At 40.8% G+C, this 21,638-nt stretch overlaps 1 protein-coding gene across 6 annotated transcripts in view; it reads left to right on the top strand.

Annotated features, from left to right (window-relative positions):
• The window catches only part of CARD19 (caspase recruitment domain family member 19), a 59,189-nt gene that overhangs the window by 22,157 nt on the left and 15,394 nt on the right, over positions 1 to 21,638 (top strand). For all 6 annotated transcript variants that reach the window (XR_009761479.1, XM_061618201.1, XM_061618198.1 and 3 more), the window contains exons 2-3: positions 8,484 to 8,626; positions 14,548 to 14,701. Coding sequence is in view for 5 of the 6 variants with exons in the window: in XM_061618201.1 (XP_061474185.1) it covers positions 8,484 to 8,626; positions 14,548 to 14,701 (297 nt within the window). In the remaining variant the exon portion in view is untranslated. The remainder of the gene's footprint in view (positions 1 to 8,483; positions 8,627 to 14,547; positions 14,702 to 21,638) is intronic.

The following is a 21,638-nucleotide window of genomic DNA, read 5'->3' as shown; positions in this document are numbered from 1 at the left end:
CTGTCATAAAAAATACCAGCACTTTTTTAAAAAAAAATTGTCAGTCAAGTTCCATTGAAATACCTTGAGTCCACCTTGCATATCTGTTTCCACAGAGGAATCCAAGATATGGCTGAATTCATTTCTGCATCTAGCAATTTCAAAGTCTATGATCTACTATAGTTAAGGCTTCCTGTGGGAATAAAGTTGGGGTGAGATTAAAAGATTATGGGCTGGAGATTTTCAAAAACTCATTTTGCTAATGATGATAGAACAATAGTCAAAGAGAAATAAAAAGCTGATCTGCAGTGTTGATTGTAATGTGCTGAGCGAGATACTGCATGATTTGTAAATACTTCTTTTATTTCTTATGTTGCATTCTGTTGTATTACAATTTGCATTCCATAGACTCCAAGTTGTAACATAAAATAAGTAATAAAATACAATTAAAAAACAATATAAATATTTAATATTAACTTGCCGCAGATCACCTAAATGAATCTTGCTGACTATTGGTGGGAACCCCTGGCTTAGAGATTTCTTTTTATATTAAGGATATATAAATTTTATAAACAAATCAAATAAATATATAAAGTTTGCTTGCTTACCACGACCAAACTTTCCCTGAAGTGTGTACTTGCGGAGAGCATTCTTAGCCATACATTCTGTTCAAGCAGGGCAACTGCAAGGTTCAGCAGCTCTAGTCAGTGTACTGCTTGAATTCTGTGGCTCAATTCATATCTCACATTAAACCATAGTTTAAAACTAACATGAATGAGCAGTGTGCACACTACTATCATGGTGCTCTTTCCCTGCTCCTGCTGCTCCTGCAGCATGGGTGAAACAAGCCAAACTCTGGCTTATCATATTGTCCAAACTCAGGCTTATGGTTTGTTTCCTCCAAGCAAACCATGAGTACTAAGTCAAGAACAAACCATGGTTACTACTCATGGTTTGTTTGGAGGAAACATGAGCCTGGGTTCAGACGACATGACAAACCAGACTCTGCTTGTTTCATCTATAGTGCAGCAGGTATCTTTGAGAAGCATGCTCCGGCATACTGCTTGTTCACATTAAATTATAGTTTGTATAAATGTGACATACCAACCAGGCCTGTATCTTCCAATCATAGAGGGGGCCTTCTGGGCCATCTAGTCCAAGCTGCTGATTCCTGCAGGAAATCCAGAGCTAGAGCATCTCCAGCAGATGGCTACCCAACTGCCTGAAGATCTCCAGCAAGGGAGTGTCCATAACCTCTCTAGATAATTGGTTCTGTTGTCAAACTCTTTTTGTCAAGAAGCTTCTTCTAAAGCAGTGGTTTCCCATGAACCACTTAAAAATTGCTGATGGCCTTTGCGGACCACATAATGATTTATACTTGTAGCAATTGTAATATGCTATGCTAGATGCGGTATGATTTTTAGTTGCTTATTTTCTTTTATTGTATTTTCTTGTATTGCAGTTTGCATTTCATAGAATGCAAGAAATAAAGAAGCAATAAAAGTGCAGTTAAAAATCAATATGAGTATTTAATGTGGACATGCCAAGGACCACCTGAATGAAGCTCATGGACTGTTGGTGGTCCACAGACGACAGTTTGAGAACATCTGTCCTAAAGTTCAACCAAAATCTACCTTTCTGTAACTTTGCCCATGAGATCTAGTCCTGTCCTCTGGCACAACAGAGAAGAAGTTTCTGCCTCTTTTATGTAAAATCCTGAATCTTCTAGAAGGCACAGGGATTCTTTGGCAGACTAAGGCTGCAATGCAATACACACTTACTTGGAAGAAAGTCCCATTGAACCCAATGGACATGTATTGGATTGCAGCCTAAGTCTGTCTGGAAAGGAGTCCTTGAGGGCAGAAAGCATCAACACCATTGCATTAGGAGCTGTTGTGCTATAATAGTTATACTGACAAATTAGAATTAAGGGGAGGGGAGCAAGTCTGAATCCCCACTCAGCATTTCCAATACATAACTTTAATGTGTTTTCTGCAAGTACCCAGGCCAGCTTTTTTTATTATTATTTATAAATCAGGGTCACCAACATAGTACCCATGAATGGGAGTGTCTCTGCCAGGACCTTCTATGATGCCCGCAAAAGGGCTCAGTGACTATCCCCTCAAAAATCCACAATGCATAAGAGAATGTTTACTCTTCCTGCTCAGTTCCTGTTTGCATTCACTCAGCCGCTCCTACATTGAACGTGCTCCGTAAATATGGCCACATTTCATTGGATGTCAGGCTTGGGAGCCCAACCTCCCATTCTGAAAAGAGAAGTACAAAGAATTTCTCTATGTGAACAACTGTGATGTAGATGCCTTTTCCCCATTGATCAAGGTGGCTGATGGTGGGGGCATGTCTACATTATTCTGTGGTCTTTCCCCCCTCTCTTTTAGATGTGGCAGCCATGTTGTGTTATGCCACCCACCCACCACAGCAGCCTGTTTGTGATTGGTGCCCACAGCACTTTCTCAAAATTCCAAATGTGCCCCGAAAGGTTAGCAACCCCTGCCATAAATTTATCTTTATGCTCCAAGGACAAGGAAATGGTTAACACTTTTTAATTGTGCATGTAATAATTTTGAGCAGACTTAACATATAAAAGAATAGTGTGGGGGGAGGGGAATCATTTACTGTACATAATGTTGCTTTACATTTGCCATTGACTGAAGAAGAAAAAAAGGAACCTGAAATTCCAGAGAAGCTTACATCGCATAGTTATCTGTGCTGCATAAAAACCAGATTTCTATGGGTAAGCACAAAGCTTTAGCTAATAACAGTTGTTTTGAGGTGTAATTTAAAGAACTGCAGTTGTAGGCATGATTCTATTTTCTGTTTTCCTGAAATGCGATTTTTTGAAAAGACTTAACTAATGTAACCGCTCTTGTACCAGTGGACATTGGAAAAAGCCAACTGAGTGAAAGACAGCCTAAACTTGCCTTGTTTTCCTGTTCCATTTACAGCACAATCCCGTGCATGCTTTACTTAGACGCAAGTCGCACTGTGCTCAGTGGGGCATGCTCACAGGCGCAACTAGCTCCATACTCCTAAGGCTACTTTGACTGTATGTTAAATTTCTTGTGTCTCTTAAACAGCAGCCCCCATGCTACATAGCAAATGTCTTAGGCAACTGAGGGTAGTGATATGATATGGTTTTATATATGTAGAATATATATATATAGAATCTGACATCTAAGTTTTTTACATATGCTGGAAATATGTGAGGAATTCATAAAAGTTACTTTTAGGTAAGGAAGCTCATCTCATGTGAAGCTGCTCTAAAATACATTTTAATCATAGTGTTAAGAAGTTCTAGAAGGGTAGGATTAGATGTCCTTGATTTCAGAAGTGGGTGGATTGTAGTTTACTGTGACACAAGGAAGGGGAAAAAAGACAGATCTCTGCCCTCAAAAGCTTCCAGTCTAGGTTTTGACATTTGGGGGAGGCAGCACAGGAAGGAGACAGCTAAGTTGGGAACAACTGCTAACTTACAACTCTTGGGACAGAATGTAACTGTGGGAAATTTGTCCTGTGTGAAACAACCCTAACACTCATTTTTGCATAGATTGTCACTATCTCTATGCCTTGTCTTCGGTTTTTCTTCATCCACATCCACGTGTGCTGAATGTGTCTTTCAAAACTTTTGACCTGACGTCCCCCCTCTTTACCCTTCTTGTCTCACCATATCTTGAAACACAAGAAAACTATGTAACACCTCAACCAGAAAAGAATTTTAGCGTACAGTATAGTGTAGTACATGGATTTTATTACGGTGCATCGAGAAAATGTGGAAATGATGCATTGCTTGACATTAGAAGCATTAACATAATGGGGTGAATGGTAACCGTCAGATGGAAATCCAGTTGAAACTTATGGAATTGCAAAAGTTGTGCAATGTCAGTAGAAAGCTTTTTTTCATTTTAATAGGAATGACTCAGGCTCTCAAAGAGCCATTACTTATTATAATAACCATGGGAGGTTTTTATGAATCCTTTTTTGGAGGGCCTATTGAAAATCACATTTGTACAAAGAAAGAAGAGAATATGAAGGCAATGAAATGTTAAAAGCAGAACAGCAAAATCCTCCTCCTGCTGTCTTTTATAGCAGAATCTCCGGATTTTGAATCACTGATTAGCAAACAAACCCCATGGTTGGCTATGCAGCAATAAAAATACAGCAATTGAAATTTTTCTGTGGTCAGATTAGACTGCACAGTTTCCCTTTTAGTGGTTAGGATTTGAAAACAGATATAAAATTGGAGCATTCCAACTTTTTAAAAATGCATTTGCACTGAAGTCAGTGCAGGTGTAATATTGCCCAATCTCCTAAGGCTGAGTCCATAATCCAGAGGGCATGCGGAGCGCACACATTTTTATTTGAAAAACAAATATGCCTGCACTACCATATGACCATGTCAGATTATAAACTGCTTCTTTGAGCTCGTCCGTGCTTCCCCTCTTCCTCTTTCAGGTGCTCATCTGCATCTTTTCATATCCAAAGGTAACCAGGTTTAGTGTTACATGTGTTTTTTCTAACCATTATGTCAACCCTGTACTGGGCAAACTCACTTCTAACCACGGTCGCAAAACTGTGCAGATGTAATGCTAAACCATGGTGGGCTCTAAAAAGAGAAGGAAGGGGTGAATTCACATATAAAGAGCTCAGGAAAGTGGAGGAGCACATGTGCCCACAGGCAGTCTCAGTTTCCAACCTTGGGTATTGAGCCTTACAGTTGGAACTTTTAATACATTTGGATTGTATTTTAAAATGTCAAATCTTATGCTAGCACATTAGGTGTTATGCTACAATTTGTTCAAATGAAATACCAAAGTTTTGCAAAATGCTTTTGTACTGTTATCTTTATTCTGTATATGTTTTTGAGATTTTTTTTGTGAATCGCTTTGTGTCTCATTTTGGAAAAAAACGACTAATATCATTAATAAATAATAAATAAAAAAATAAATTTTAAAAGAAAATTATGAATGTTTTGAAGATTTAAACATTATCGAAATCTTATTGGAAATGCAGTTACTTTCTTCAGTAAAAAGTAGTGAAGTGCCAGCCAATTTTTCACAGATTTATTTTTATTTAATAGAATGTGGGAAAGGAGAAGTTGTAGACTTGTCTCTACCATTTATGAGCATTGGATAGTTACTTTCTTCCTTTAAAGCCCATCTTTCTGTAATAATTATGTGCATATTCAGTAGATGTGATGCCTTTCAACTTTCAACCAGTCCATACGCCTTGGAGCATATTCTTAATGTAAAGGCAAGGCAAGGGCAGGGGCCAGATCATGAATGGCTTAAAAGTAAATACATAAACTCTGTTACATGAACCCTATGTAATAAATAGCCTGAATGATGGGCTCAAGGGTTCAAGGTGAACAGAACATATAACACCAATCCTGTTCCATTTGCACTGGCTGCCTGGACGCTTCCAAGCCCAATTCAGAGTGCTGGTTTTGACCTACAAAGCTCTTTGTGGCTCAGAACCCCAGTATCTTCTGGAATGCCTCTCCCGAAGTATATTTATTTAAAATCATTTCTAAACTACCTACCATTTCATTCTGGAGGTGGTGTACAAAATTTTTGAAAAACATACTGTCAGCTGTTATGTGTCTTCAAGTCGATCACAACTTATGGCGACCCTATGAATCAGCGACCTCCAATAGGATCTGTTGTAAGCCACCCTGTTCAGATCTTGTAAGTTCAGGTCTGTGGCTTCCTTTATGGAATCAATCCATCTCTTGTTTGGTCTTCCTCTTTTTCTACTCTCTTCTGTTTTTCCTAGCATTATTGTCTTTTCTAATGAATCATATCTTCAGTATTAAAATCAATTCAGGTAAAAAAAAGATTACAACCAGGGCAGAGTTTAAAACATAACAACCTACGGGAATTAAACACTAGTAAAGGCCTGGGAACATAAATATGTTTTTAACAGGCATCAAACCATCATCAGTGTTGGCGCCTGCTTGAGCTCAGAGGAGAAGTGGTTCTGTAAGTTACTCCCTTGCCTACTCAGCTTCCATCTACAAAATGAGGATAATATTGAGTGTGGCGTGATTAGAGTGATATATCAGGCCCAGGTAGATCTGGGTTCAAATTTCTTTTTTTTTTTACAATAATTTTTATTCAAATTTTCATAAAACATACAAAACAAAATCATAAAACATTCAAAGACAAAAAACAAAACAAAACAAAAATGATTAAACAAAAAAATAAAATGTTGACTTCCCATTTGTCGCAGATCAAATCAGTTATAGGTCTACAATATATAACAATCCTGTCTCTTAAATTATATTATAAAATCACTTTCCTCCAGTAGTTATCTTAATTAATCATCAAATCTCATAAACATTACTTTATTCTTTCCACAAAAAGTCAAAGAGAGGTTTCAATTCTTTAAGAAATATATCTATCAATTTTTCTCCTAATAAACATGTCGATTAATCCATCTCGTTAATAATAATAATAATCTTATTGTCATAACCATAGTCCAAATAAACATATCGATTAATCCATCTCATCAAAATCTGTTAGGTCCAATAATTTCAATAGCCATTATTCCATTATCCATATTAATTCCATCTTCCATCTTCAATAGTCCTGTTAAGTCCAGTAATTTCAGTGTCCAATCTTCCATTATCAGTATTCCATAATAATCTTGCTGTCATAACCATAGTCATATAATAAGAGTCTGATGGGAATTTCCTCTATCCCAAATATTTTCTTGCCATCAATTCTGAATAAGTTGCTGAAATATTGTTGTAAAGTCATATCTGTGTTCTTCTTTTTTACAAAATGCACTGGCTCATCTCTTGAGAGTTTTTCCATTGTCACATGGCTGCAGTTAATTCCATAGATTTTCTCTATATCAAGCTCCATCACGTCATTCCAGTCCAGAAGATTATCCAAGCCATTGATAACTTTATCTCTAATATCTTCATTAATTTCTTCAGAGATAACGTTAAATTCCAAACAGTAGATTTTATTTCTGATATCCATAAACTCCAGATCTTTTTCCAATTCCACATTTGTTCCAATCTCCAGGGCTTGTATCTTCCCTTTATTTTTTCTTTTCTCATCTCTGATCTCATTCTCCTCTCTCACAGGATCCCCTATTTCTTTAAGCTCCTGCGTCATTTTGCTCAGTTCAATTTTCAGCTCCTTACTGCCCTGTCGCAGGGTTTGTTTCGTTATCTCAATCTCATCCATTATTTTCTGAAACATAATTACTTCCAGATTCTCAGCCACTTTCTTGATTGCCATTTTTAAAACCACGAAAACAAAACAAAACAAAAATAAAGAAGAACCACTTCTTATTTCAGCAACAATTGGGTTAATATTCCAGGCTTGATGACATCACAGTATAAACAGAGCAGCCTGCCTTATCTCTCTATGTTCAAGAATACAAAACAAATTTAGTTCCCAGCATCAAAACAGTTAGTGGCATCGTGAAGAAGCAGATTCGTCAAAATAAAATAGACCAAAAAGAGAATAGTCCCAGATAATATAATGTTCCTCGGAATAGAAATCCCTCTTCTATTTATATCTTTAGAATGCACTTCCAGGACAGCTTTTTGCAATAGAAACAGAGATAAGCTGTTAATTTCGTGAATAACAGAGAAGAGTTATAGCTCATCCAGAAGTTCTTTAAAGCTGATTCATTTGACAAATCTCTTTTTGCTGCAACAATTGAAACCAAGTAAAAAAAATAATAGAAAGAAGGGTGCTTGCCTGTTAGTCCGTTTTCTCTTTGAAGAAAAGATAAACGTATCGCATTAATCAGATAGAGCTTGTTCGGAAGTCCGTCCGGCATTGCTGGCTGGACCTTTTCTCATAAATTAATGAAATCCAGTCCTCCCAACAAAAACAGGCTTTTGAGGTTGATCTCTACGTTTCTCCCTGCCCGGGAGAAATTTCATCAGTCAAAAAAAAAATGTTCTGACTGATTTATATCTGAATAAGCTTCTTTTGAGGCGGGAGCCCGTCTCAAAAGCAGGCACAAGCGAAGTCACCCTTCCCGGAAGTCCAATGCCTGGGTTCAAATTTCAACTGTGTAACGCTCACCTTGACTGACCTTACACTAGTCAGCCAAACCTACCTCACAGGGTTATTGTGAGGATAAAAACATATGGGGAGAGCTATGAACCTTAAGCTTCTTGGAGGAAGATGTGGGGGGTTAAAATGTAATAAATAAAATAACAACACAAGTCTACCTTACTGAGGAGTTGTAAGGATTGCATTGTATGTGAAATTAACTGTATAAATGCTAAGCATTTGTTAGTATTTCTGTTGTTAATCTTTGATGAATGCCAGCTGCTCTAATGGTGCCTGCATTTATGGTGTTCTCATGATGTTCCTGAAATTTGACAGTGCATATCAAGTCATGTCCTAGCGTGAAACATTTGGTAGCTAAAGTGAATTATTTAGCACTTTCTTCAACTCATGCCTGCTGATGCCAGTGTACCTGTTTTTAAATGTATCACTTTTGTTTTGTAGATCAGACTTATTGTGATCGTTTGAGGAAGGACATGGCTTTTCTAATGAGCAACGGCAGGCTGAATGAGCAGCTGGTTGACAAAATTATCCTACAGCTCAACAGAGTTTACCCTCAAATTCTCACCAATAAAGAAGCAGAAAAGGTAACAGAAGAATTGCTACCTGCGATGTCTCCAGATATTTTGATTTTCCCTAGCTATTGTTGTAGCTCATTTGACTTGTGGTTAGGGTTGCTGGTTTCTTGAATTCAGAAGTTCTGATACCAGGATGAGGCTAGGGATAGTGGAACCCAGGTAGTGGGAGGAGTGGTGGAGAGGCAGTGCTTACCTGACCTCCCAACAGCTGAGTAGGTGCTGCTTACCAGGAGGGGCAAAATGGCAGTCCCATCTCCTCCTGGTGAGCAGCACTGACTCAGCTGTTGGGAGGTCAGGTAAGCACTGCCGCTCCACCATGCTGTCCTCTACTGAGCCCAGGAGATACAAAGGCAGTGCTGGGAAGTGGAGGTCAGCCTTTCCTGATGGGTCTGAGTATGGAGATCAGACCCAAATTCTCTCTGTTAGGGTCAGCTAAGGTGTACAGCGATTGCACTGCCTAAAAATCCTTTCCACACATGACATGAGTGCCCCCTCCTCATAGTTCCACTTAACACAAACCAGACTGAGACCACATTTGCACCATACATTTCAACATATATTATTCCCCTCACACAATCAATCACAAGCAGTCAATTCCTCTTCCTAGAGACCTTTCAAAATTGTAGCTCTGTGAGGGAAATAATAGTCTCCTAACAACTCTCAGCACCTTTCACAAACTACACTTCCCAGGATTCTTTGGGGAAAGCCATGACTGTTTAAAGTATAATAATAGTGGAATAAATGTATGGTGTGGATGTGACTTGAAACTGCAGACCTGATAAATATAAGATCAGATAAGAAAGTGAGCCAAGCTGCCATCTACAGTTTAGACTCCACATGTGTGGTGTATGCTTAAAGAATCAAACATGTAGCAGACATTCTAGAAACCATGTATTCTGTTTTACAGGTGGGGGATGCTGAGGCTGAGATTAGTCCCACTGAGTCAAAGAGGAGTCCCCCTAAGTCCCACTGGGCTTACTCCTAAATGAGTGTGCATAGGATTGTACCCTTTTATAGCACAGGAACACAAAGCTTGATAATAAGCTTGGTGGATGGTGAGTGAACCTATGCAGATAATTCTGAGTGCAGACATGAGCACCCCCTCTAATACTTACATACAGAGAGAAAGGTTCTATTGCATATATACAAGGGCAGAGAAAATTTCCCCATGTCCTCTTACTCCTAGTTGTTCAAAACTAATTCAAGCAGCAAAGTCTTACAATAGAGGTTTTTTAAAACAGAGCATCCTTTTGTATCGGCTTCTTGGTGAAATGCAATGGCAACTGCAGACGAGATAGTGAAGGGCAAACCACTTTCTCCCCTGGTTCTTCTCGGATTGTCTTGGAATAAGCTGAGCTATTCCCACTGTCCCCCCTTTGGACAATAGCTTGGTTAATTCTAAGTCAATCTGAGCTAAATTGGATTCCATTAAGGGTAATAATGTCCAGTTGCTACTCCAGATACCTGTAAACTCCCATTCTCCTGCTTCCGTTGCGGGGATGGTGGTAGCAGCGGCTATAGCTCCAGCTCTTGTGGTATGAAGGAGATTACTCTCCTACCTGCTTCTGGCACTTGCACTGCTAAGCCAGGTGCCAGGAGAGCTGGAAAATATAGTTTCCCTAGTACTCCAGAAAACACCCAGGACCTAATTGGCTCTTGTAACTTCTCCCTTCTTCCCATGAGTGGAGCTGGAGATAAGGGGGAGGGATAGAGTAAAATATGAGTTCTTGTTTGGTTTGGATTAAAATCTGAGTGAGAGAAGAACTCGAGAGGTCAAAGCCTCTTGTTTGAGGAGAGTATTATAAGTTGCTGCAGTGTGTATTCCAAGGAATTATGAAGCTCAGTGACATCTGTAAACAGGGCAGGATATTTTGTGCAGAAGGTGAGAAATGAATCCTAATTCACAGATCCCTACCATAGAATCTTAAACTAAAGCTATTTTATTTCTCAGGACAAACCATAAATGTTGATATAATTCACTAATAGGCAAAAAACCTTGCAGTTTAAGAACGTACTTTTAGTCAACAGATATTTCTATCAAACTTTAAAAAGCAGGGAAATTGTGCAGCTATAGTGAATGCACCAGAGGAGCAGAAAACCTGACCTCCTCTCTGAGTTATTGCACTGCCCTACAAATTTGTCAAAATGCAAACACAATTTGGGTTGGTCTTTCACAAATGGAGGAGAATATCTGTTGATTATAGGTACCGGTATGTTCTTAAACTGCAAGGGTTTTTTTGCCAAGGTTTAGTGAGCTTCTCTGCTTTTTAATCTGGGAGGTAAGTAATGGGATCCTGTGCAAATTTGCTGAGAATGGATTGATCATTTGCATGATAATTGAGTTCAGTGGGATTTACTCCCCTGCGATCATGCTTAGGATAGGTAAAACTGACCATGGGGAGGGAGGCCTAGTGGGCAGGGGAGGAGGAAGAAGGAAGAGGGGAGGAAAGGAGAGGAGAGGGGAAGGAGGGGGAAAGGCAGATCTGATCATTTGCATGCTTATTGAGTTCAGTGGAATTTACTCCCATGCAATCATGTCTAGGATACGTAAAACTGACCATGGGTAAAACTGACCATAATTTCAACAAATTATGAGAACTCTGACAGAAAAAAGTCCAAAAGGAGTCTGGTTTTTCTCTCTCTCTCTTTAGACTTTGAACTCTAGATTGGCTCTGACTATTTTGTGTTTCACCATGAAAATTTAGAGGGTTGTTAACCAAGCGTATAAACAAGCCCCAAGTCTCAAAATTCTGTGAACATACACCCGGTATTCGACTACAGTAAACATTTCCATAGGTTTGTTCATATTCATATAGAACCAAGAGTCATTGTTGTCCTCTCTTTCCAATCCAAACATCCAGTTAGGAACAATTTTTTGTCTGTCTCACCAGATTCAGTTATCTCTTTTTGCTTTCACAGACAAGCATACCTTTTCACACTAATGAAACAACCACTGCATTCCCAAATAGAAGGCTGCTGTTGTACATGCACATAAATCTTTTCTAACTTCCAAGCGGGAATGTTTATGGGTGATGTATTGGCTGTGATTTTAAATTCTTACTGGTGAGCAAGTCTAATTATGGTGAGCAAGTCTAATTAATGACGAGTTAGGCTGATCTCTATGCATCTGGGGATTTCTGTCTCCTCAAGAAATCAGAAAGGTGTAGCATGTAGCACTGATCAAGAACACCGAAATGTTCTTGTACTGAAATCAGAATTTCACAGAAAACCAGAGTTTACAAAATAAATAGGACTGGCTAAATGGTGCCATAGTTCAGTATACATCAAGCCCATGCCACATGTTTATGTGGACTCCAAGTTCAGAAGCACCCTGTAAGGTAGGTTATGCCACTGACTGGCCCAAGGGCATCCAGTCAGAGGCAATTTGAACTTGGGTCTCCCCAGTCTTTGTCTAACACCCTAATTATAGATCACATTGGCTTTCCTTCCTCCACCAATAGGTTTGCTGACCATATGGTCGTAATAAACTATCTATCTATCTCCACCAATAGGGCTTGCATGACGTTCAGACCCAGGACCAATCACACCCCAAGTGACAATTAATTACTGGCCATTTCAGGAACTGACCATTGTTGAAGGCTTAGTATAGATGTCAAGATAATCATTAACTTGTCCTAAAAACTGCAGGATAGACATCTGCCATATAAGAACCTAAGAAGGGCCCTACTGGAACAGATCAGAGACCCATCTGTTCCAGCATCGTCACAGTGGCCAGCCACATTGTTCCAAGAAACCCACAAGCAGGCCTCACTATAGTTATAGCTGATCTATATCTATATAGATCTTTGGTCTCCTTTAACGCCAAGCACTCCAGCTTGCCCATCTTGACTTGGAGGTTTCTAGCATTAGCTAGCCTATCAACACCTACATATGGTTTCTCTCTTCAAATGTTTTTGCCATTGTGCTTTGGCCCCCTTGAATCACTGTCATGTGCCCCTGTGCTTTTATTGCCCACCTCCACCTCTCTCCCATTTAGACAATCAAAAACATTTTCACTGTCATTGCTTGGGTATGATGTATCCTGAACCAGGCACTCCTCATTAGCCTGAAGCAGGTTTTTCCCCCAGACATCAGCTGAAAAACTGTTCTGCTCCCTTTTTTAAGTGTCAGCAGGCCGGTTCCCATTTTGGTGCAACTGGAGCTCATTCCTTTTGCATGCGCCTGGCTTGTCTGAAACTTGCACTTTCCCGGTGCCTAACAAATCCAATACCCTCCTCCTGACACCACCATCATTGAGATTCCTCAGCTCTGTTCTACCTGGATGTGGAATGGGTAGCATTTCAGAGAAAGCTACCTTGAAGCTCCTGGCTTTCAAGCTAACACCTAGCAACCTAAATGATGCTTCCAGGACCACAGAACTACATTTATTCACCCCATTAATGCCAACAAGTGCCACAACCTGCCCCCATTTGTCTCAGGTAAGTTAGATGATGCACGACATCGGTACCTTTCATGTCAGGTCTTCATGCAGTCTACACACCCATCACAAACCAAGTAATTGATTTCCCTAATGATAGAATTGCCCACTCCCAGCAGCACCTCACTCCCCAAGGAGCATCCTTGGTGTGATAGAGTATCTGTTCATTCCCCAAGGAACAGGGTCTCTTTTCCCTTGTTCCCAGAGTGATCCCCTCCTTCTCCAAAGCAATCATTTTCGATGACAGTCTAGGAGCTGTCACCTTGGGAGTGCGGTGCCTCTACCATGTCCCTAAATGTCCCGTCCACCATCCTGTAAGCTTGTCCAGGTCAGCGGCCTCAGCCTCAACAACAAACGTGTTCCCCTAGAGCACACGCCCCAAGCGTATACCCATGATTTCTGCCCAGTAGGCAGATAGTTGTACATGTGACATTCTGAACAATACACTGAAGAGCCCACACACCCTTGCTGGCTTCTACCTGCATGTAGAAATCTGGAGTTTGGGATTTGTTAGGTGAAAAGAGCAGGTGGCTGGGGTGGGGGAAGGAAGGTATGCAGGCCTCCTCACCCTGCTTCTGAACTCACAGGGCTCTCTAATGAGCTTGGTACCTTAAATGCTTTGTCACTAGGACTGAGATGCTTTATCAGCTGCATCTTAATTCTGAGATGTTCATGTTAAGCACATGTAAGACATCTTTGGCTACGTGTAAAAGCAAATAACGTAGCTTTCATGAGCACTATTCAAGTAGAAAAAGTGCAAGCACCTTTTTATAATGCTATCAGTGGCTACTAGCCATGATGATTATAGTCTGCCTCCATAGTCGTAGGAAGTATTCTTCCAAATACCAGTTGCCGGAAAACACAGTAGGGGAGAGTGCTCTTGCACTCGGTTTCTGCTTGCAGGCTTCCCATGGGCATCTGGGTGGCCGCTATGAGAACAAGCTGCTGGATGAGATGGGCCACTGGCCTGATCCAGCAGGCTGTTCTTTTGTTTTAGATCCCTGTGTAGTGGCTGGGGGGTGGGGAGCAGCTTGGCTGGGAATACACACACGCACACACACACACTACTACTACTACTTATATTTGAAGTTATATATATATATATATATATATATATATAGCTTCAAAGCACCAAAATTATTTCACGGTAGTGTTGCATTTATAGTTTTTTAGTTCTTCTACAAAGAGTTAAAGGATGAACACTGCTGCTTTTTTCCCTATTGTGTGTGTGTGTGTCCCTGACCCTGTTAGATAATATAGAATGTCTGTTATTTATTCTCTTTTGAAACAACTGCCTGTCATGTCAGGGAAGCACCATAAACGATTTCTGATAGAATCATGTGCTCTGCTGTAAGGTACATTTAAATGAAATATAAAGCTGGTGTTGTACCCTGTGAGGCGGAGGTTGCTTTAACGTGGCTATTTGTTGTGGTGAAATCCAGTTTTTTACGTTGTCTCTAATCAATACATTCCCTCTGCTCCCTCCCTGCAGTTTCGAAATCCCAAAGCTTCTCTTCATAGTCGGCTGTCAAATCTTATAGCCCACTTGCAGAAGGAAGGTGACAAACCATGTCAAGAATTTTACCGTGCTTTGCAGATCAATGCTGAACAGCTGTATAACAACTTGCCAAGCAGGAGAATTCTAAGTAAGTTGGAGTGCTAGCAGATTTCTTCGGTTGCCCTATCATAATGCTGCCTCTTCAGGGACTACATGAAACTTTCAACATGCTATTTCTTAGAAACACCTCAAAGCTGTCTGAATGATCTAGCAGTCAAATGTTTGTTTATATCTGTTGCAGTTGTATTTACACATCAATCTGGAATACACACCTTTTGAACAAATCTGGCAACTTTGTGACCTTTTCAAATACTTTGTGTTCCCTTTATGAGCTACAAGGGCTGGATCCAGCAGTAAAGTGTCCAGGAAAACATCAAGTGCCTGGCTTTGAGTGTTTTTAGTCTTTCCAGGTTTTTCTCTCACTTTTGCACAGGACAAATGTGAGACTGTTTTGAGTCCAAATTGTTTCTCTGTGCAGTTAACTGAGAACTGCAGTGACCAGCTTGTGTTCAACAAGGGATATCTCCAAGGTTCAGCGTACTTTATCTATTAATGTTTCTTTTAAAGGCAAATGTATTTACATAAATCATAGATCAGCCAGTCATATATCAATCAACATTCAGATAACTTTCCAGTCCCTTATTGAAGGTTATCTATTTTTACAGCTTGATGCCTATTTACAATCACTTCTCCATCTCTGAGAGTCATCGGTATTATACAGCCACGAGAGTGGCTGTATACTATAGCCAGCGTGGATTTTTCACAATTCCGCAATGTTAAATTGAAAATACCCCCACGCCTTTCTGATGCTTCCCATAAGCTTATTTCAAAACAAAACCTTACAAAACTTATAGTCCTGAACTCAGAAATGCTTCCTTAACAACCCTCTAAATTTTCACGGCGATACACAAAACAGTCAGAGAGAATAGAGAGTTTAAAGTCTAAAAAGAGAGAAAAAAACCCCAGAGCCCTTTTGGACTTTTTTCTCTGAGAGTTCTCATAATCTGTTGAAATTAATTAAAAATCAGCTATATTCACAGAGTACCTGTAATCTTAATACTGACCTTGCCCCATACTCTGACCTTCATCTTCTGCAGTTTAAAGGTAAAAAAAATGTCTGGCTGATTTTTAATTAATTTAAGAAATTTTGGCTGGAACCCTATGATAACGCAGGGCATGCTCAGTAAGAACCAACTGTCAGTGTTCTAAAAGCCTCACAGCTGCTGGGCTTGGCTAATCAGGGGCCCCCACTCACACCAGACTGTGATTTCACTTGAGACAGTCATGGCTTCCCTCAGAGAATCCTGGGAAGTGTAATTTGTGAACAGTGCTGAGAGGAGACTCCTATTCCACTGACAGAGCTCCAGTGGCCAGACTGGTTTAGCAGTCAGCTGCTCTTATTAAAGGTCTGTGAGGGGAACAGGGTGTCTCCTAGCAACTCTCAGCACCTTCACTAACTACACTTCCCAGGATTCTTTGAGAGAAGCCATGACTGTCTAAAGTGAAATAAAGACCTGGTGTGGATGTGGCCAGGGGCAGCTTTGTTTTAAATTTGGGTGGAAGGCTACATGTGCCTGCTGTAGAATAAAAAGGTGAGGGAAATGCTGAAAAGCAACGATACTGTTCACAATGTTTTCTTTTTCAAAAGGAAAGGGCTTTCCCCTCTGCCCAGTGTCCACCCACCCAATCTCATCCTCTCCCCTCCCTGCCCCGCCCCCGGGTCAGTATTGGACTAGGACCTGGGAGACCAGGGTTCAAATCCCCACACAGCCATGAAGCTGACTGGGTGACCTTGGGCCAGTCACTGCCTCTCAGCCTCAGAGGAAGGCAATGGTAAAACCACCTCTGAATACCATTTACCATGAAAACCCTATTCAAAGGGTCGCCATAAGTTTGGTCTACTCGAAGGCAATCCATTTCCATTTCCAAACATGATTGCACAAAAGTAAATCCCATTGAACTCAAAAAGTATGCAAATAATCAAACTAGGGTTGCCAGGCCCAGCCTCCAAGCGGTCTTCTGTATCTTTAAAAGTTGTGCAGGGGGAAGGGAGAATTTCACCTTGTGGTTTTTCCCATTACAGTGTTGCAAGAAAACCTGTACTTGGCTGAATTTTCTCTTCTCTTAAAGATACAGAATCATTCTCAGGCCCTCAGCCTGACAACCCTAGATCAAACCCACCCTCCATTCTCCCTCCTATCCCCTCCCTCTTGCCCCTTGTCTCCCTCTTCCTTTGCCCCTCCCTCCCCATCCCCTTCCAATCCCCCCTTCCCCTTCCTCCCCCTCCCCTTCCTCCTCCCCATGGTCAGTTTTACCTATCTTAAGCATGATTGCACGGAAGTAAATACGACTGAACTCTATAAGCTTACAAATGATCAAACCAGCCCTCCCCTCCCCCTTCCTTTGCCCCCCTCCAATGTGCTCCTTCCCCCTTCCCCCTCCTCTCCCATGGTCAGTTTTACCTGTCCTAACCATGATTGCATAGGAGTAAATCCCATTGAACTCCATGCAAGTGATCAGACCTGCTTTCCCCCTCCTTCCCTCTCCTCTCCCTTCCTCCTCCCCCCTCTTCCTTCTTCTTCCTCCCCTGCCCACTCCAGTCCTCCCTCCCCCCGGTCAGTATTACCTATCCTAAGCATGATTGCACAGGAGTAAATCGCACTGAACTCAGTAAACAAATGATCAAACCTGTCCTTCTTCTCCCCTCCCCCTCCTGCCTGCTCCCATCCCAGTCCTCCCTTCTGCCTTTCCTCCCCTCCCTCCTCCCCTCCCCTCCCCATCCCCTGTGGTCAGTTTCACCTATCCCAAGCGTGATTGCAGGGTAGTAAATCCCACTGAACTCAATAAGCATGCAAATAATCGATCCATTCTCAGCAACCTTGACAGGATCCCATTTCTTACCTCCCAGATTAAAAAGCAGGGAAATTCACTAATAGGCAAAAAACTTTGCAGGTTAAAAATGTACCTATAGCCCATAGATATTTCTATCAAACTTTTCAACAGGCCTTTTAAGTTGAGACCTATCCCAGCCTGCATCTGTGTTGGAATTGCTTTTTAATATGTTCTTAAACTTTCTTTTTAAAAATGTTTTTAATTGTAGATGTTTTCCTAGCTTTTTTTAAGTAACATTTTTGAAGATGTTTTGTTTTAATGTGTTTTAAAGTTTGTTTTTATGATGCTTTAATGTTTTTAGTGCTTCTGTTTGCCACCCTGGGCTCCTGCTGGGAGGAAGGGGGGATATAATAATAATAATAATAATAATAATAATAATAATAGCTTACTTTGGTAGAGCTGCATCTCCTTGTAGTTACGACACAAACTAATAAAATTCTGAGATGTGGATCCAGACTCCAATTAGTCATGAGTAATGTTGCTTGTTTGTTTAAATAGGACCCATCAGTGTGCATTGGGCTTCACAGAGAACTGGTCCCCACCCCAATAATCTTATAATATAAAATCTGAACCAACAAAAGACAGGGAGGAAGTACTGTGTGGCTCCTTCAGTTGCACATGCTCTGTCTATTATGGCCCCTTTTCTTCATTTCTTTTGAAATGTCCTCGAAAATATCTATATTTCTGTGACTGCTCTTTAATTGGAGCTGGATTTTTTCTTCACCCCATAGGTTTAGGAGGTCTAGTATCTCATCCTGTCACCATGCAACCCCTCTCCCTTTACCATCTGACATAATTAATAGTTGTATCGACAGGAGAAATGCTGCCGCTATCTGCGCCGATGCTGGAATACTGTCACATTTTCGTCAGGCCAAACACCCACACGACTAAAGGGTGGGAACGCACTGCATGCTGGGATGTCTGTCATGTGAGCAGCAGCAGCTAGCGCAAAACTCCTGCAATCTTCCGTGTTCCCAGCCTTGCTAATGGATTATTTCTGGTATCATTTATTGTGGGAATTAGCGCTACACTTGCACTACATTCCACCAGAATTCCAGAGCTACCTGGTATGTCATGTGAAAGCTCAAATATAATGCGCAAATTACCAGGTAAGAAATTTTCAGAATAACGGAATAAAGTGCAGTGTGAAAGCACCCTTAGTTATGGAAACCAGGATTCAACTTAGTCTGAATCCAACCCAGGTAGTTGGCTTTTGCACAGACCTTACATAATTCATCTCTGCTTAATTGATTTAACATACTTAAGATGTTGATAATGTGTGGCATTCAGTTCAGCACTAACTTCTATAAACATTCTGCATGTGAGGCTAGTTGCTTCAAAACATATTTGTAGTTCATTTTATCAATATGAGCCTTTAAAGTAAGTTGGGGAGTGGAGGAGACAGTGAAAATTGAATCCTACCTGGTATGATATATTTTGATATATTTTGGAGCCTCTATAATTTTAGGCACTAAAGCTCTGCATTAAGGGTGGAAAAGCACTTCAGACTCCTAGATGCTGGAGCCCACTTTTTAGGCCCCTGGGTTCCCCCCCCCCAGCTCTGCATAAAGACACTCTCTTCTTGAACTGAAATCTGTTTCATGTAGTGGAAAACTTTCCAAGTTTGATTTCGAACCATAATAATCATGCCTTAAATGGTGAAGGTGAGGTACATTGTTCAGTTTTGTGAGATGTGAGAAAATTCCACAGAGGGGAAATCTCTGCTTCCATTTAGGATAAAAACACACTCACTGCTCTGCCGGCTCCAGTGCATCTCCGCCTCTCTTTTCTGAAAATGGAGGCACACAACGCTAGTCAAATGCCACCCTTTTTCACTGTAAAACCTGGTGGGAACAACTTGAGTGTGTGTGTTTTTAATTAGCTTCAAAGAGATTTCACAACTGATCAGCAGATCAACCCATTCTCCCTTCAGTTGTGGCCAATGGAAACTCTTTGTTGTAGGTGACTAGTGTGCTCACAGCCTTAGTGTCAGAACAAGCTTTATTTCAATCACTTTGATTTGATGCTGCTTTGCACTTTTTAGTTTATTCAAATTAATGATTATATTATTAAAATTATGTAACAAAGTCAGGCTGCAATCCTGTACCCAGTTTCCCACTGAGCTCACAGGGAGTTTTGAATAGGCATGTATAGAGTTGCACTGTTAATTACTGTAAACACATTATTACTGTATTTAGGGTTTTTGTTGTTTTGCATTCCACCCCAGTATATTCTTTAGATCACCACCTCACTGCATGCAATCCTCAAAGAATTAAATAATGACCAAACTACACAAGATGCGGGAGATCCATGACTGGTTTCCTGGTGTCTTTTTCTTTCTTTGAAATAATGGATCAGGGCTGTGGCTCTTTCTCTATGTCCCTCATGCCATGTATCTGATTGAAACCAACCCCCCTTCCCCAACAAAACATCTGGTACAAACAGCAGCTTTCGGGAAGACCATTTTTGTCAAGGAAACAGCATGGGGGAGGGATGAGTTAACCACCAAGGCATTAATGGCACCAAGGACAGCAGCACTAGGTTGCTCTGCCAGAAGGGCAATAGAAAAAATCCTTGCTCATTTATGCCCCTTTGTAATGGGTTGCATGGAAGTACTTTTCTGTTGTCCAAGAGAGAATGAGCATATGACGCTTGTGTAGCTGGCTGGAGAATGACAACATTTTGGGACTACTCTTTCTGCTCCACTGAAACATGCTGAATGTGTTTAGAGTAAGATTTAATAACCATATTTGTATTCTGTCCTTTCTCCGAGGTATTCAGATCAGCAACAACTGTAAGGCAAGCAAGGTTTTGTGTATGTGTGGGGGGGGGAGGGAGAGAGGGGGGAGAGGGAGAGGGAGAGGGGGGAAGGGAGACTTGCTCCAAGCTAATCAGTGAGCTGAGGGTCATTCTGCACATTATGTAGCAGCAAACTCAGGTTTGTGACTTAAGTGTAGGCATTAACAGAGAGCTGCAGCCAACCCTGGTTGTCTTTATATGTATACTTGTGTAATACGTGTGTTTTCCAAACATAGTTTGTCCCATTCATAGATTACATTTTTATATAACAGAAGAGGCGCCTCTAAGCAGAGATTTAAAAAGCTGGTTTCCCCGCCCCAATCCCAGTCCAACTCCTTAGCTATTAAAACCAAACTGGGGAAACAAAGGAATTCAGGAAATTCATTATTCAGTGCCTTGCTTGTAAAGACTGGTTTTTTGTTTTTTTGCAACCCTGCAAAGTGGGAGTGGTTAAACTGCAGCCCTTGAGATGACTCTAACTCCTATCAGCCCTAGCCAGGATGGCCAGTGGTCAGGGTTGATGGGAGTTGGCGTCCAGCAACATCTGGAGAGGTAAAGGTTAGCCATCCCTTTGGTAAAACATGTTGTACTTTGATGATGATGGTGCTATAAGTCTGGAATTCTATGCACAATTACTTGGAAACAGGATTCATTGAACTAAATGGAACTTCTGAGGAAACATGCATAGACTTGTGTTGTGAGGGTGCAGTCCTACACACACTTATCCGGGAGTGAGTCCCACAGAACTAAGTGGAAGATCCTTCTGTGTAGACATGCATCGTACTGCACTGTGCATAAAATTAGATTGCAGTACCACTGGGAGAAATCAATCATCAGCTTTGACACCGGTAGCAATACAATATCTAGTTACTTTCACTTAATATATTTCTTTGTGCCATGGAAAAGATTAATTCAGGAGCTGGCAACATGTTTAGTACAGAGAACTCATATTAGAAATATATCATGGACTGGATGGAGTCAGCTAATCTGAATCTTTAACTCAATATATATTAGTAACCCAGTTTGCAAATGGAAGGCCACAGTCGACAGCTAATGGACATATTTCTTCTGTGATAGCCTTTGTGCCAATTCCACATTGCTGAAATAGCCACCAGTAACTATCTTCAAAACCCTGCATATTTTCCAGAACTCTGTTTTTTAGATTTTTAGAAACCATGTAGTATGGAAACCTTCTGCTCTTTAGCCTTTGTGAGAGCGCAAAAGTTGATGAATGCCATCTGTAGTGGTGGTTTAAAGAAGTAGTTTCATTCCAAACTTCAGTTTTAGGTAATGTTCCACTTGTGTCAAATAAGCCTTCTGTGTGGTTCGGTGGG

This window comes from Rhineura floridana, chromosome 3 (assembly GCF_030035675.1).
Source record: "Rhineura floridana isolate rRhiFlo1 chromosome 3, rRhiFlo1.hap2, whole genome shotgun sequence".
Taxonomy (NCBI): domain Eukaryota; kingdom Metazoa; phylum Chordata; class Lepidosauria; order Squamata; family Rhineuridae; genus Rhineura; species Rhineura floridana.
The sequence above is the reverse complement of the archived record's forward strand: the minus strand, read 5'-3'. Positions and strand labels throughout refer to the sequence as shown.